The sequence below is a fragment of the Anabrus simplex genome, chromosome 10, assembly GCF_040414725.1.
Source record: "Anabrus simplex isolate iqAnaSimp1 chromosome 10, ASM4041472v1, whole genome shotgun sequence".
Lineage (NCBI taxonomy): Eukaryota > Metazoa > Arthropoda > Insecta > Orthoptera > Tettigoniidae > Anabrus > Anabrus simplex.
Window position 1 is genome coordinate 27,991,832 of NC_090274.1, and position 17,202 is coordinate 28,009,033.

Consider the following 17,202-nt stretch of genomic DNA (forward strand, 5'->3'; position numbering starts at 1 on the left):
TTTCAACCTAATGGGGTCATCAGCCAGTGAAGGTCTCCCTGAAGTTCTCTGCAGCGGAACAGTTCCGGTATTCGGTCCACCAAGACAACGCATGGAATGATTTAATGTCTAACACACAGGGCCTTGTATAATTTGCACTAGCTGCTGTCCTGCCTTTGACAGTTTGGCCATATACTGTAAGTGGTTCAGATTAATAGAGAGATTAAGTGAAAAGCACATTTATTACCAGATTCAATAGATATGGACATTGGACTGAACCTTGGTGCAGGTTGACCATCGCAGGGGAACTTCTTGTTGGATCCTACAATTGTTCTTATTTTGAATTGGGCAACATCATACATGTCCATCATAGCTTTCACATACTTCGATGGTACATCTTTATCCTTCTCATGCTTTGCTATTTTCCCTGTCCTGGCACTGTATCATAAGCTTCCTCTAGATCTATGAAAATTAGATGCAGGTCTTTGTTGCATCTCCCCATATTTTTCTAACAACTGGCATAATGCAAAACAGTGAATCATTTATTCCTTCCCCCGACATGAATCCAAACTGTTCTGTTCCTTGTCTGAATCTTTGTTCTGTCATCCATTCCCAGCACTTCATGGTGTGTGATAGTAGCTTTATTCCTCTATAGTTTTTACATTCTTGAGTATCTCCCTTTTCCTTATGTGTGGACACCTAGGACTTACTCCCTCCAAGCATCATGCATGCATTCTTCATTGAGGATCTTGGTCACCAGATCATGCAGCAGATTAGCTTCAACTGGTACGGTATCACATCTAGTCCTACATCCTTGCCATTTTTTTTCTTCCTATTCAACACCACCAGAACCTCCTCATATTTTATTTCATATGTTACATTCTCATTCAATGTTCCACTTTCTTGGTTTCTTCCAGGCCACTCTTCATACAGCAGCTTACTGAAATAGTTTTTCCACCTTACCTTGATGCTCCCTTTTGTTCTAAACACTGTTGCATCCTCATCTTGCTCACACAGGGTATTTATCTTCCTTCTCTTCACAAGGTCTGCTAGTTCCCTGCCAGACTATGAGGGAAACGTTTGATATTCCAATATCACTAATTCAGGAACCCGGCTGAATGCAACAATAATAAATTTAATCCAGTACAATCTTTATTCACCATGCATATATATACAAAAATTAAAATAATTTATACATTGATGTATTATTTTACTTTCTGTCTGTAGGATAAGTTTATCTGAGGTGAAATCAGAGTCTGGAGTTCAGTCCCAGCTAGTGATAGACCACTCAGATAGACAGGACTCTGGACTGTACCTGTGTCAGGCAGGTAACGTCTTCGGTCACAGTGAGCTGGCGATACATCTGGCTGTTCAAGGTTTGTAGTCTTTTTGTAGATTCTATTTGCTCCTACTATTGCCATTCGTTACTGTGAGTAATTTCTAGTATTTGTGAAAAATTACAAACATTTAAGTGTAATTTCTTTGATTTGTCTTCATCTGGGCCCCATTAAGGTACTTATTATTGCTGTTTTTATTCACCTGTTGTTTTAGTTGTGTCTGTTTCATTTCATGTATATTTACAATATGAAAAACTCCTGTGCCTATTTTAGATCATTATTTTCTTTGTATTATCTCTCTCTATCTTTATCATCATCAACTAGTCTTATCCATAATAATGTACCAATATCTCTATAAGGCTACCATGAATATTCATGAGCTAAGTACTCATATGTTTTTGTAAGCTTAAATAAGTAGTTACTTTCTTATTCTAATGAATAAATCCTCTCTTTCCAGAACCTCCTGATCCCCCGCTGGATGTAGAGATCATAGAAGTAGGGAGTCGTGCAGTACGTCTTTCGTGGAGACCACCTTTTGATGGTCACAGTGCCTTATTAGGATATCTGATCCAGTACAAACCAGCTCTGAGCAGAGCTGATGATTGGCATCATGCTGGTGCTATGAACCTCTCCGTTCTTGCCTCGGACAGCGATTACACTATGGACAAGTAAGATGGGAAAGAGATTTTATTCTTAGTCTTCTTTAGGGTAAGCAGGGTGATTGCATTAGACAATAGCCGTAAGTTGTGGGGGTGGTGGTTATTATATAAAGAAAAAGTATAACAACTGGGAAATCATCCTCTATTACATGGAAGGTCCAACACTTCAAGAAATGAAGGTGTTTGCCGAACAAAGACAAGGCTATGAAGGGTGTGAAAATGAGACTCCCTAGGCTTCAAAAACCTAATACCATCAGGGTCGGAAAAGAACAAGAGTTAACCAAGGGGGTTTGGATAGAAAAGATGACTGCAAGGAGCGTGACACAAGTAACAATGTCCGTAACATAAGTTATGTTCTCAGAATGGAAACAAGAATTATTATTTTCATTTTGTTCCAGTAAAGATTAATGTGAGGGGCTTTGTGTATGTAAGCAGAAGCACTGCAAGACTAACCATGCTACCATGCCCCTTCGGATGTAATCGGCCGTGCCTCTCTTCCTGTTCCAACGTGATGTTTACTCTAGTGGCTCTAACCAGAAACAACTGTGTATTTTTTAACGTTATGAAGGAATAATTGAGAAAAGGTTGTTAGCATCAGATTTTACATTGAGTTAGTTTATTTCTAAAGGTATGAGTACTTTCTACTGTAAGGTTTAACTGTGATACAGTGATGATGATGTCAAATCCAATCAATACGGAAAACGAAACTTAATAATAATAATAATAATAATTTCTATGAATTAGCGCTCTCGAAGTTGTCCTGTTCCACACTGCGTCCTTTAGTTGTTTCAGGATGAGGGTTGTGTCTTTTTGAATGGTATCTAACCTACGAGTCCTCTGGCGACCTTGTCTTCATGTACCACTGATCATTCCTAGCATGATTGTTTTTTCCAAAGCATCTAGTATAACATGGCCAAAGTAAGCTAGTTTCAGCTTCATAATCTTGCCAACCAATGACATACGGGGCTTGATGTACTCTAAAATTGCCTTATTGGTGATTTTTGCATTAGAAGTTATTCGTAAGATTCTTCGCCAACACCAGAGCTCAGAAGCGTCAGTCTTCCTTCTGTCTGCCTGTTTCAGCGTCCAGCTCTCACATCCATACATGAAAGTGGGAATATAATCATATTGACTTATCTGTACTTATTAGCCAAACTGATATCTGATGGTGATATGTCCAAGCGAAATCCGATCAGAAGCACAATCGCCACTTTGACTGATTTTGGCTGCTAAGAAGATGAAATCCCGCACACTCTCTATCTCTTCCCCGTTTAGCTTTAGACAAACTGTACCACAATCATCCATAGTCATAAGTTTGGTCTTTTTTATATTGAGATAGAGGCCCATTTTTTCACTTTCATCATTGAGGTGGGAAATTAAAAGCTTTAGATCTTCTTCTGTTTCTGCCAGCAAGGTTTTATCATCAGCATATCTCAAATTGTTTATAGTTCTTCCTCCAGTCTTCACAACAATGTCAAGTTCCTCTAAATTTAACTTCTGCATACAGATTGAAAAGGAATGGTGAAAGAATGCAGCCTTGATGGACACCTTTTTCAATTTTAAACCATTCAGTGTTGCCATATGGTGTGTGAACTGCTGCCTCTTGTTCTGTATAAAGCGAACGTATCAACTGAGTCAGATGTAAGGGTGCCCCCAAATCCAGCATGGCATCCTATAGTCTGTCATGCTCGACACAGTCAAAAGCTTTTCTGTAGTCAATAAATCATATGTAGACTGTTTTCTGGTATTCACGTGCTTTCTCCATGATCCACCGCAGATTAGCAATATGATCACAGATGCCACGACCTTGATGGAAACCAGCTTGAACATAAGTAATTGAGCTTCAAGGATGGGTGCAAGACATTTCTGTATGATTTTTAGAAGAATTTTGCTAACGTGTGGAATCAAAGCTACGGTACAATAATTAGAGCAGTCACTGACATCTCCTTTCTTAGGCAATGGGATAAAGATTGATCTTTTCCATCCCCTTGGCCAGGTGGTAGTTTGCCATATCTTCTGGCACAAAGCAGTGATAGCTGCCAAAGGGACAAGCTTTAGCAGTTCAGCTGGTATACAATCGAAACCAGGAGCTTTATTATCTGGTAACTGTTTCAGTGCCCATTCCACTTCTTCCTGCAGGATATCTGGTTCTAATTCAGATGGTTCAATGCTACATGGTGGAACAGCTTTACCATTGTGGGAATATAGCTGTCCAGTATACTCACGCCATCTGTTCTTAATACTTTGTTGTGCAGTCAAGATCTTCCCATCCTTGCACCCTATTGTTCCTTAACGAGCACTAAAAGGAGTTCGAACTTTCTTTACGTGTATGAAAAGGTTCCGCATGTGACCCTTCTTGGAGTCCACTTCTAATTGGTGGCACTGTTGACTCCAGTGTATTTCCTTGTCTTTCCTTGCAGCTCGTTGAAAATCTGCATTCGGCTGTCTAACGAGATCTCTATTACCATTAGCGTTGGCTGATCTCCTTTGATCTGTGATCTGTATGGTATGTGCAGACAGCCATTTGTGACGCTTCTCTGGTTTCTTGTACGGTAGGTGTTCTTGTGCTGTTGGAGTAATGATGGACTCTTATTTCTTGCCATAGCTAATCAGGATGCTTTTCATCAGTCTCAAGCAATTCAAATCTGTTCTGAAGCTCAATGGAGTATTAAGTTTGGACCTTAGAGACATCATACTTTTTTGGAGGATCAAGCTTCTTAATTTTGAAAAATTTAACTTCAATTTTTGCTGCAAGTAGTTGATACCTGAGGCACAGTCTGCAGCAGGAAAGGTTCTTGCAGAATGGATGGAGCTATTCCAGTGTTGGCTACACATAATGTAATCAATCTGGTTGCGATATACACCATCAGGGGATGTCCACGTATGCAGCCGACATTTAGATTGTTTGAGCCAGGTGATCGTGATTCTAAACTTATTTTCCATGCAGAACTGGAACAGTTGGTCACCAGCATTATTACGCTTCCCTAGACCAAAGGCACCAATGATGCTGAGGTCTTTTTGTGCCCCTATTTTTGCATTGAGGTCAACCATGATATAAATTATATCCTTTTTAGGCATCTGATGTAGATTTTCTTCTAATATAGAATAAAAGGATCCACTTTCATCCTCTGATGCCATTGACATTGGATCAGACTTGTAAAATAGTGATATTGAGTGGTTTCCCTTGTAAACGAATGGCTAATATACGGTCACTGACTACTGTGTAACTTTCCACAGTTGCTGCAGTTTTCTTGTTCACAATGAAAGCTACACCATTCTGCTTTCTGTTATCATTTCCAGAATACTGTATTTACGCGAATAATCCCTGCGCCCTAACTTTAGGAAGGCTTATTTTGAAAAAAAAAAAGAAATGCCAACTTTGACGCAAAAAACCGCATCCCAATTTCGTGCCTCAAATTTTTTTTTAAATGTGCGGGTATTATTTGCGTAAATAATAATACCCGTCACTGTATTTACGCAAATAATACCACCACCGAATAATCCCGCACCCTAAATTTAGGAAGGCTGATTTTGAAAAAAAAATTCCAACACTGATGCAAATAAAACCCGCACCCCAATTTCGTGCCCCAATTTTTTTTTTTTTTTTTTATGTGCGGGTATTATTCGCGTAAATACGGTAATAAACTGTAAAGTCATCTGACTTGAAGCCATTTCCTGTCCAATGCTACTCATTAATACCAAGCAGATCAATGTTTAATCTGATTTCATTCTTAACAATGTCAAGTTTTCCTTTACTCATTCCTCGAATATCCATGCTGGGATATGATGGGTTGTCATACAGCGCAGATCCTTCCTTTCACCAGGGATAACATCGGCAAGTGGGCCTCCAGAAGGATTTACCCCATTCACATCATTCAAACCGAGATTACTTGTAAGTGACCATTGCTCTTCTCCAGTAGCATATTTGGCACTTACTGGCCTGGGGATCCTACAATTGGGTACCATACTTGAAACAACCAAGAGACTTTCCATAGAATTTTCTTGGTAATAATACAGGAGTGGTTTACCAGTGCCTTCTCCTGCACAGTCATAATGTCCTTGCCGTTGACACCTAGACATTCACCTACACTGTTGCTGCCCAGCAATAGGAGGCAGCCGCTCCTAACATGGAGAACAGACGCTGCTTTATGGGTTCAGGTGGCATTTACTCCACCCTGGGGACCATCACCCCACCTAAAGGGACTCATCCGCCCGAAGCCGTTGGTCCCCTTAGGGAATAGAGTTATTTACCGCCGCTCAACCCTCTGCGTTGAGTCACTGGCTGTACGGTCTACTTCATTACCTTAGCAGGATGTCCTGACCAGACTTGAGTGATATAGTATCCTGGTACAAATTGTTTGCATTCCTTCACAACATCAGAATAGAAGAACAAATCATCGTGCTCATCTTTGATCTTTCCTCTTCCTCCTGGGGACGTCCACATCTTGACATAGGCCACTTTTAGGATTTTCTTTGTTGTTCTTTCCTGCACAGTCTGCATCCAATCTACTATAGCACATCTCTTTATATCATCATGGCAGCAGAGTTCAGGGTGTCCTACACTCCTCAAATATGCTCTGCGACACCAGCATAAAAGCTTCTTGATTTACTTCTCTTCTGAGCTTCTCTGTAAATGTTCCACCTAACTCCATTTCAACATTGCTGCCCATTTCATAATCTCACTCTTGTTCTGCTTCTCATGACACTTGTTTCTTACAATATTGCCCTTTCCATAGCTCTGACTGACATGTAGTTTCTTGGCACTGTTTTAGACAGCGTAATGGTTTCAAAGTCACAACTGGCAGTATACATGTCTCTTAAACCTTGTGCTTGAGCTTGACTGGAACTGGATTTTCCAGAATGTGGCTGAGTTTGCCAAAGACTGCCCAACTCAGCCCAGTTCTGTGTTTGAGTTCTACTGTTTGATTTTGTCGACCCTGCTTTACACTGTGGTCCAAGTAGATGTATTTTTCACAAAGGACAATCTGCAGTTCTGTCACTCAAAGGGGGTAAAACAAATCCAGTACCCATAAGAATCAGTGTAAGACACGGATGTCCTCTCTCCAGTTCTCTTTAACACTTTTGGAGAACTTAAAATGGCAGAAGTATTAACAGATGTAAGATAGATATAAAAGTAAATGATAAAATGATCAAGGTAATAAAGATTGCTGCTGATCAGACAGTTCTTGCAGGAAGCCCAACCTTGCCTCAAGCAATGATGTCGCTCATTGCTACAATTATGGAGAGACATGGTACGAAGATCAATGCTTCAAAAACCTCACATGCATGGTGATAGGTTTGTTCCAACAAGCACAAAAACCATTCTAGAACTGCCAATGCATGCACGGATCAAAGATGCTGTTCTAACAGAAATTCAGAACTATAAGTTCCGAATTCACACTGTTTCAACAAAATTCAGAACCAGTTTGGAACTGATTCTAGTAGTTCTCGATAAAGACTAGGAGTTCTGGACAGTGCATTACATTTGACAAATGAACGGCGTGATTACTTACTTCACATTTGAATAATTAAGTTGTAAACCGTTAGTTATTAAGTGTTCTGCAACATATTTCGTAGATGGCATTGTTAACATTCAGAATTGTCACGTGCTCCAGTAAAACATTACCAAGAATCAGTTCTGGAACTGTTCTGAGTAGTGCATACTCATTAAGAAAATTCTGAACTACAGTATTACCCCGCATTTGCGTTCCTGACCTTTGCGTTTTCTTGTCTTTTACAGCATTTTTTGTTGGTCCCCTGAGATTTCCTATGCTCATAATGTGTTAAAATTTACGTTTGCGTCATTTTATGCTTCCCGCCGTTTACGCCATGACAGGCCGTTCGATTGTAATAATTTCAAGAAGGTCTTGATATATCTACCAGTTAGAGATTGTTATTTTATTTTGTAAAATATAAGACATGAAAACTCATCTCTTCAATATAATCATTTCTTACAAATTTAAAACTTTCCTACAACAATTTCCAATTTTGAATTTCAGTTCGGATGCTCCTCGAACAGCTGTGATCAGTGGATTGCATCCTGCTACTACATACCACGTAAGAATGCTCGCTATCAACGAGATAGAAGCTAGCTCGTTCACAGATCCTATTGCAGTAAAGACACAGGAAGAAGGTAAGTCAAGTCCCACTCCACGATTTCTGTTTAAAATTAATACTAGAGTAATATAAGTACCATAGTATTAGTTTTTGTAGTCATTTGAACCTCTTCATTTGTTATTCCTCTTCTCATCATTCTTCTTAGGACATCTAATCCTCTTCTGAGGGAAAGGCCTCGCCCTTCTCCCTCTGTAGTCCTCAGTCTTGTACAGTTCTCATCTATTGTAGTCTTTCACCTCATTTCAGGTTATCAGGATGATCTACATTCTCTCTATCATCATCCATCTCTTGGATATCAATTACTCTCTGTTTTCATCCACCTTTGGCTGTTAATATATCTTTAACAATAATAATAATAATACCGTATTTACTTGTGTATTAGACCCTCTTGCATATTAGACCTCCCCTGGCTTTTCGAGATGAGGAAAATGAAAAAACAAAATCATGCATACAGGACTCCCCAACGTAATTCGTCAGAGAAAAACAACGATTCCACTTCAAAGTGGGTACAAGTCTTGTAGCAGCTCCGATGGCATCGCAAAAATTTGTCAGTAGTTTCGTCTGTACGACCCACGCAATGAAAACGCACGTCAAAGTCATGCGGTACATCTGTGTTTCGTAGTTAAAAATGTACACCTCCGTAGCGTAGGCCTACTGCAGCTTTGGTGACATCGCACAAATAGGTGAATAGTTTCATGTCTGACCCGCACATTGCAAGCATGCATCAGTCATGCTATAGGTCTGTGTTTTGTAGTTAAGAATGTCCGCCAGCTTAATGGTTAACACAATTAGCTGCCGTATCTGTTTGGTAGTTCAATCGGTAATTACCTCTATATTGCCAATTGTCAATGACCAGAGAAACACATGAAATTCAGAAATCTGGTGTGCATAGATAAATTAACAAATGAGCCGCATAGTGATAAAATTAGAAACTACATTCTTTACTGTATGGAAACAAAATGTAAGATATTGCCATCTGTCATTTATAATTGTGCTATGTGCAGATAGTAAGGTTCATACGACAATATATCGTTGCTGGCATTCTAAAGATTAAACTACAGAACGTGAACATATTGTAAATGCTCGACATATCCTGCTTCAGATTTTACTGTATATAATGTTCATTTTCTAATATGAAATAACTAAAAAAAGTTCATTAACAAAGATTACAGCATTGTCACAATTAAACTACCTCAGTTTAATGAGCATTTAACACGAGATTTTACAAACTAACTCTGATGACCTTATACTGTATATGATATTGCAACATTAAAATGCAGAAAAGTCGCTTAATGATGTTAGTTTTGCTGTCAAGAAGCATTTGGGTTGAAATGAGTGAATTGTTGTGTTATTTTTGTTTTAAACGTGACCTTCAAATCCACCAATTGAATTACGTAGGACTTCAATAGTCAGTATTATTATTAAACATGACGGGTGTCCCTCTGTTTCTCACCAAGTCTGGGGGGATCCTTGAAGGCATTGATTTCACTGAGTAGAGGTTACTACATTACACACTTCTCTATCTTATCTGTTACCATTTCAAATCATCCTATAAGGAGTAATTGCCACGTGGCTTGGATCACGTACTGTCAGCTATCACTTGGAATGTTTGGGTTCGAACCCCACTGTCTGCAGCCCTGAAGATTGTTTTCCTTGGTTTCCCATTTTTACATCAGGCAAATGCTGGGGCTGTACCTTAACTAAGGCCACGGTCACTTCCTTCCTGCTCTTAGCCCTTTTCCATCCCATCGTCGCCATAAGACCTATCTGTATCGGCGTGATGTAAAGTGAATTATGATTTAAAAAATTAAAAAATCATTCTGTTTTGGTAACTGGCATTATGACACAACTGTAACATAATGCTGCTCAGTGCATGTCACTAAATATGGATGGTACTTCTGTTTCAGTGCCTGTTGGAGCACCACAAGATGTACAAGTAGAAACGCTTGGTCCTGATCAACTTCTAGTGTCATGGAAGGTAATTTTAAATAAGATACAAAAATACCTTGTTATTAAATCCTCATGTACAATCCAAGTTGATGACAGGCAAAGCATGCCTGGATCACTTAATGTCATGAGTCAAGCTGGAAGCTGTAAGTCAAGTGATAGATAGAAGACACTAGACATGTGTTGCATGTTAGCTCTGGGAAAACATTCATTTTGATTATATTGAATACATTAGTGAAATTACTATCTAGTTTGATTTTTTGCTTTACGTTGTACCGACACAGATATGTCTTATGGCGACGATGGGATAGGAAAGGCCTAGGAATTGGAAGGAAGCGGCCGTGGCCATAATTAAGGTACAGCCCCGGCATTTGCCTGGTGTGAAAGTGGAAAACCATCTTCAGGGCTGCCAACAGTGGGGCTCGAACCCACTATCTCCCGATTACTGGATACTGGCCGCACTTAAGCAACTGCAGCTATCGAGCTCGATCTAGTTCAATAAAAGGCAGTTTGTGTTTAGGAAAGGTTATTCTAGTCGGGCTCAACTTATAAGATTCCAGCAGATATTTCAGATTCCGTAGGTCATATGGACTGTATCATTACATACCTTTCTAAGGCTTTGATAGGGTAAATCAAGGGAAACTAGTGATGAAAAGGAGGACTATTGGACTAGATGAAAGAGTGATTGAATAGGTGGCTATATATCTCAAAAATAAAACTCAGAGAATTAGTGTAGGTGAAGCATTATCTGATTCTGATTATTAAGAAGTGAGGTTCCGATAGGCAGTACTATTGGACCATCATGTGTTCTTATACAAAGGGATTGTAGCGAGAATGTAAAAGGAGGGCATGTAAGTCTCTGGAAAGACCTTGCTTAGAGTACGGTTCCGATGTATGGGACCCTCACCAGGATTAATTGATTCGAGAACCGGAAAAGATATGAAGCAAAGTTGCACAATTTGTTCTGGGTGATTTCTGACAAAAGAGTAGTGTTACAAAATGTAAACTTTGGGCTGGAAAGGCTTGGGAGTAAGGAGAATAGCTTCTTGACAAGCGGTATATTTCAGGCTCAGGGGAGAGACGCGTGGAATGACATTACTGGAAGAATAAGCTTGGAGTTTTGAAACATCATAATATAAAGATTGAGTTGCAATTCAGGAGGATGAATTGAGGCAAATTTTTTCTTTATAGGAAGAAGGATTAAAGATTGGAATAATTTAACAAGGTAGATGTTTAATAAATTTCCAGTCTTTGAAATAATTTAAGAGACTAGGTAAGCAGTTGATAGGGAAACTGCGACCTAGGTGACAGTGCTAAATGCAGATCAGTGGTGCTTGATTGATAGATCATAGTATGACCTGAGTCCCAGTTTCAACTTGGGTTGCCTCCTATACAGGTGAATAGAAATGTTGAGAATCTTGATTTGATTACCATATTGGCCCAAATATAAAACTGTTTGGTATGTTAAAATGCCAAACATTTCTCTACTCATTTTCATCAAAGTCTCTTTACATCATTCCCAATTTTATTGGGTTGGGAGTCAGAACACGAATCACAGCTGACCTCAATGTTATGAATAATTCAGAATTTCTCTTTGATGATTTATTCCCATTTGTGAAGTTTGTGGTCTCTTGTAGCTTGGCTTGCATCATTGTGTTGATGCGTTCCATTTTGGTTACTATTGCAGTCACAGCAAATTTTGTTGAAAGGAAAGAATCTTTGCCGCTTCATTTATGCAAAGGAGAGCGGATAATTTATGGTGACATTACTATTCCACAATGCATACCAGCAGATTATGACAATAAATTGGTCACTATCAATGTAATATAATAAAACTAGGGTTGTAATTACATTCATTAGTTAATTTTCTTGTAAATGCATGCCAAAAATTCAGGGTAGTCTTATATTCAGGCCAATACAGTAATTTTATTTGTGGCATGGAAGCAGTAAGTTTGCAGGGTATTTAAAACGTAATCTACCAGATGCCCTCTCATACTGTGTACATATGGTTTAATGAATGTATGTAGCAATGCACAGATCAGACAAGAGGCATACTAATTATTTGTATGTATTGTCTAGCCCCCATTACCTGAAACGTGGAATGGAGACATCTTGGGTTACACAGTCGACTGGAATGTGTATGGTGCTGCACCTGGGGATGCCAATCAGAGCAGTTCTCATACTGTAAGTATATGCTTTTATTCTTACTTTTTTTTTTGTCATATTCACTAAAACTGGGTAGCCTCCATGGCTCAGGCGACAGCGCGTCGGCCTCTCACCGCTGGGTTCCGTGGTTCAAATCCCGGTCACTCCATGTCAGATTTTTACTGGTCAAAGCGCAGGCGGGACAGGTTTTTCTCCGGGTACCCCAGTTTTCCCTGTCTATCTTACATTCCAGCAACACACTCCAATATTATTTCCATTTCATCTGTCAGTCATTAATTATTGCCCCAGAGGAGTGCGACAGGCGTCGGCAGCCGGCACAATTCCTATTCTCACCACAAAGTGGGGACTTCATTCATTCCATCCCTGACCCGGTCGAATGACTGAAAACAGGCTGTGGATTTTCATAATTTCAAGCGGAAAGTGATCGGACTATTTCAAACCCTTTAGAAAGAAAAGAGAAAGACCGATTTTGGCTGATTCATACATACAAGGAAGGCAGAGATCTTCACCTTCAAAGATATGCCATTTCCATCTCAACAACTTTAAAACTTTACAAGCTAGAACAAAATGAATTTAGGCCTACAGGGGTCTATACCATGCTTAGAGGTCAGCAGCATGTGAAGAAAAGGAGGTCTGTATAACGTATGGAGGTCAGCGCCAAGGGGTTAAAATTATTACAGACTTACATAATCTCAGTTTCAGATACCTCTTATTCCTCGGATCTCCATAATAATTATATAAGAAAAGAAGGATTTCAGATTGATGCTTCAACAGATTGTATATTCTACCTGTAGTTGCAATTGTTCATTGTTATGGGTATGATCATGCATGATGTACTGAACAAGCTTCCATGGATCCTTCTATTCAAGACAGGTGGAACAGGGTCATGGGAAGGAGAAAAGGAAGGAGGAAGTAGCTTCTGCAGCTATCAGGAAAGATAGGGCTGACCAGGAGGGGAGGGGATCAAATGAGGTGGGTAGGGTTGAGGCTCTGGTCATGGGGGATTCCATCGTTAGACACGTGGGGAAAGTGTGTGGAGGAAAGGGAACCAGGGTAGAATGTTATCCAGGAATTAGGTTGAGGCAGATGTTGAGGAAAATAGAAGAGAGGGAGGAGGGGAAGGAGAAGGTGGTAGTGTTTCACGTTGGTACCAACAACGTAAGGCAAGCTGATATAAGTACCAACATAGTTGGAGATGTGTGGGATCTGGTAAATGCAGCACGGGTGAAGTTTAAGAAAGCGGAGATTGTTATTAGTGGAATACTGTTTAGGAGGGATACTGACTGGAGGGTGATTGGGGATTTAAATGAGACTATGGAGTGGGTATGTGGGAAACTGGGAGTGAAATTTCTAGATCCTAATGGGTGGGTAGGAGATAGGGATCTGCGCTCGGATGGCCTTCATTTAAACCGCAGTGGTACGTATAAGTTAGGAAATTTGTTTGGAAGGGTAATAGGGAGGTACATTCAGGGAAACGGGATGGCCTAGGGAGCGGTGATAAGGGAACAGGGAACTGGGAATCAAGTAAGGATGACATAAAATTGTTAGTGCTGAACTGTAGAAGTATTGTAAAGAAAGGAATAGAATTAAGTAATTTAATAGATATATATTTACCAGATATTGTAATAGGAGTTGAATCATGGCTGAGAAATGATATAATGAATGCAGAAATTTTCTCACGGCACTGGAGTGTGTATCGTAGAGATAGGATAGGAAAGGTGGGAGGGGGAGTTTTCATTCTGGTGAAAGAAGAATTTGTAAGCTACGAAAAAGTTAAAGATGAGACACATGAAATTCTAGGTGTAAGGCTCATTTCTAAAGATAATAGGCAACTTGATATATTTGGAGTGTACAGATCGGGAAAGGGTAGCACTGATGCGGATTCGGAATTATTTGATAGGATAGTCAGCTATGTTGGAAACGACATGGAAAGAAATGTGATTGTAGCGGGAGATCTGAATTTGCCAGATGTAAATTGGGAAGGAAATGCGAACGACAGGAAGCATGACCAACAAATGGCAAATAAATTAATATGGGAAGGACAGCTGATTCAGAAAGTGATGGAACCAACCAGAGGGAAAAATATCCTGGATGTGGTACTGATAAAACCAAATGAGCTCTATAGGGAAACTGAAGTAATAGATGGTATTAGTGATCATGAAGCTGTTTTTGTGGTAGTTAAAAATAAATGCGATAGAAAGGAAGGTCTTAAAAGTAGGACTGTTAGGCAGTACCATATGGCTGATAAAGCAGGTATGAGGCAGTTTCTAAAAAGTAACTATGATCGGTGGAAAATGGTAAATAAAAATGTAAACAGACTCTGGGATGGGTTTAAAGAAATTGTTAAGGAATGCGAAAACAGGTTTGTACCTTTAAGGGTGGTAAGGAATGGTAAAGACCCACCTTATTATAATAGAGAAATAAAGAGACTAAGAAGGAGGTGCAGACTGGAAAGAAATAGAGTTAGAAATGGCTGTGGAAGTAAGGAGAAATTGAAGGAACTTACTAAAAAATTGAATCTAGCAAAGAAGGCAGCTAAGGATAACATGATGGCAAGCATAATTGGCAGTCATACAAATTTTAGTGAAAAATGGAAGGGTATGTATAGGTATTTTAAGGCAGAAACAGGTTCCAAGAAGGACATTCCAGGAATAATTAATGAACAAGGGGAGTGTGTATGTGAGGATCTTCAAAAGGCAGAAGTATTCAGTCAGCAGTATGTAAAGATTGTTGGTTACAAGGATAATGTCGAGATAGAGGAAGAGACTAAGGCCAAAGAAGTAATACAATTTACATATGATAACAATGACATTTACAATAAGATACAAAAGTTGAAAACTAAAAAAGCGGCTGGAATTGATCAGATTTCTGGGGATATACTAAAGACAATGGGTTGGAATGTAGTACCATATCTGAAGTACTTATTTGATTATTGTTTGGTCGAAGGAGCTATACCAGATGAATGGAGAGTTGCTATAGTAGCCCCTGTGTATAAAGGAAAGGGTGATAGACATAAAGCTGAAAATTACAGGCCAGTAAGTTTGACATGCATTGTATGTAAGCTTTGGGAAGGCATTCTTTCTGATTATATTAGACATGTTTGTGAAATTAATAACTGGTTCGATAGAAGGCAATTCGGTTTTAGGAAAGGTTATTCCACTGAAGCTCAACTTGTAGGATTCCAGCAAGATATAGCAGATATCTTGGATTCTGGAGGTCAAATGGACTGTATCGCGATTGACATGTCTAAAGCATTTGATAGGGTGGATCATGGGAGACTACTGGCAAAAATGAGTGCAATTGGACTAGACAAAAGAGTGACTGAATGGGTTGCTATATTTCTAGAAAATAGATCTCAGAGAGTTAGAGTAGGTGAAGCTTTGTCTGACCCTGTAATAGTTGAGAGGGGAGTTCCTCAGGGCAGTGTTATCGGACCTTTATGTTTTCTTATATATATCAATGATATGAGTAAAGGAGTGGAATCGGAGGTAAGGCTTTTTGCGGATGATGTTATTCTCTATAGAGTGATAAATAAGTTACAAGATTGTGAGCAACTGCAACGTGACCTCGAAAATGTTGTGAGATGGACGGCAGGCAATGGTATGTTGATAAATGGGGCTAAAAGTCAGGTTGTGAGTTTCACAAATAGGAAAAGTCCTCTCAGTTTTAATTACTGCGTTGATGGGGTGAAAGTTCCTTTTGGGGATCATTGTAAGTATCTAGGTGTTAATATAAGGAAAGATCTTCACTGGGGTAATCACATAAATGGGATTGTAAATAAAGGGTACCGATCTCTACACATGGTTATGAGGGTGTTTAGGGGTTGTAGTAAGGATGTAAAGGAGAGTGCATATAAGTCTCTGGTAAGACCCCAACTAGAGTATGGTTCCAGTGTATGGGACCCTCACCAGGATTACCTGATTCAAGAACTGGAAAAAATCCAAAGAAAAGCAGCTCGATTTGTTCTGGGTGATTTCCGACAAAAGAGTAGCGTTACAAAAATGTTGCAATGTTTGGGTTGGGAAGAATTGAGAGAAAGAAGAACAGCTGCTCGACTAAGTGGTATGTTCCGAGCTGTCAGCGGAGAGATGGCGTGGAATGACATTAGTAGACGAATAGGTTTGAATGGCGTTTATAAAAGTAGGAAAGATCACGATATGAAGATAAAGTTGGAATTCAAGAGGACAAACTGGGGCAAATATTCATTTATAGGAAGGGGAGTTAGGGATTGGAATAACTTACCAAGGGAGATGTTCAATAAATTTCCAATTTCTTTGAAATCATTTCGGAAAAGGCTAGGAAAGCAACAGATAGGGAATCTGCCACCTGGGGGACTGCCCTAAATGCAGATCAGTATTGATTGATTGATTGATTGATTGATGATGACATTCTACTCGCAAGTACTAGCAGATTTCATCTACAACACCAAATGCAGTCCTGCAACACCTTCTTGGTCACTATGGCCTTCATCTCAACACCAAGGAGATAAAGTACATGAAAACTACTGTAATCTCATTGAGGATCTTATAAAATCCTCCTCTTTCAAATACTGTGATCCTGTTTCCAGAGTAATAGCGATCTAAATTATGAAGTGTCAGTGTAAAGAAGTTACTGGTTTTCTCTGTGAGCTGCACATGCCATTTCATCTTAAATCCATGATATATCGCACTGTGGTCCACCTGGTCACACTGTATAGATCACAGTGTTGGCCTGCAATCTAGAATGCACAGCATAAATCCACATCATGGAGATCTATGTGTGTTGATAGACACATCTGCAAAGATATAATCAGGCGGCAAATGGGCGTTGCACCTAATGATGGAAAAGGTACCAGAGAGATGCCTCCATGATGAATGTGCTATGCTGGAAACTGTTGCTGATACAACATCAAAATTTTAACGTGATGATGAACTTTTGATGGGAAATGTTTATCTTATTCACAAAACCTGTGGTTTATGACTAGGGCACGGATGCATATGCAGGAAAATATGCACTAA

The 17,202-nt window shown here is 39.5% G+C and overlaps 1 protein-coding gene and 1 long non-coding RNA gene across 2 annotated transcripts in view; one reads left to right on the top strand and one right to left on the bottom strand.

Annotated features, from left to right (window-relative positions):
- Dscam3 (Down syndrome cell adhesion molecule 3) overlaps positions 1–17,202 on the top strand; it is a 1,308,845-nt gene that overhangs the window by 1,213,884 nt on the left and 77,759 nt on the right. Inside the window, exons 17-21 of the mRNA XM_068229415.1 lie at positions 1,207–1,355; positions 1,774–1,984; positions 7,975–8,108; positions 10,000–10,070; positions 12,119–12,223. Coding sequence (XP_068085516.1) covers positions 1,207–1,355; positions 1,774–1,984; positions 7,975–8,108; positions 10,000–10,070; positions 12,119–12,223 — 670 coding nt within the window. The remainder of the gene's footprint in view (positions 1–1,206; positions 1,356–1,773; positions 1,985–7,974; positions 8,109–9,999; positions 10,071–12,118; positions 12,224–17,202) is intronic.
- LOC137502374 (uncharacterized) overlaps positions 1–17,202 on the bottom strand; it is a 288,122-nt gene that overhangs the window by 99,650 nt on the left and 171,270 nt on the right. The window lies entirely within an intron of this gene.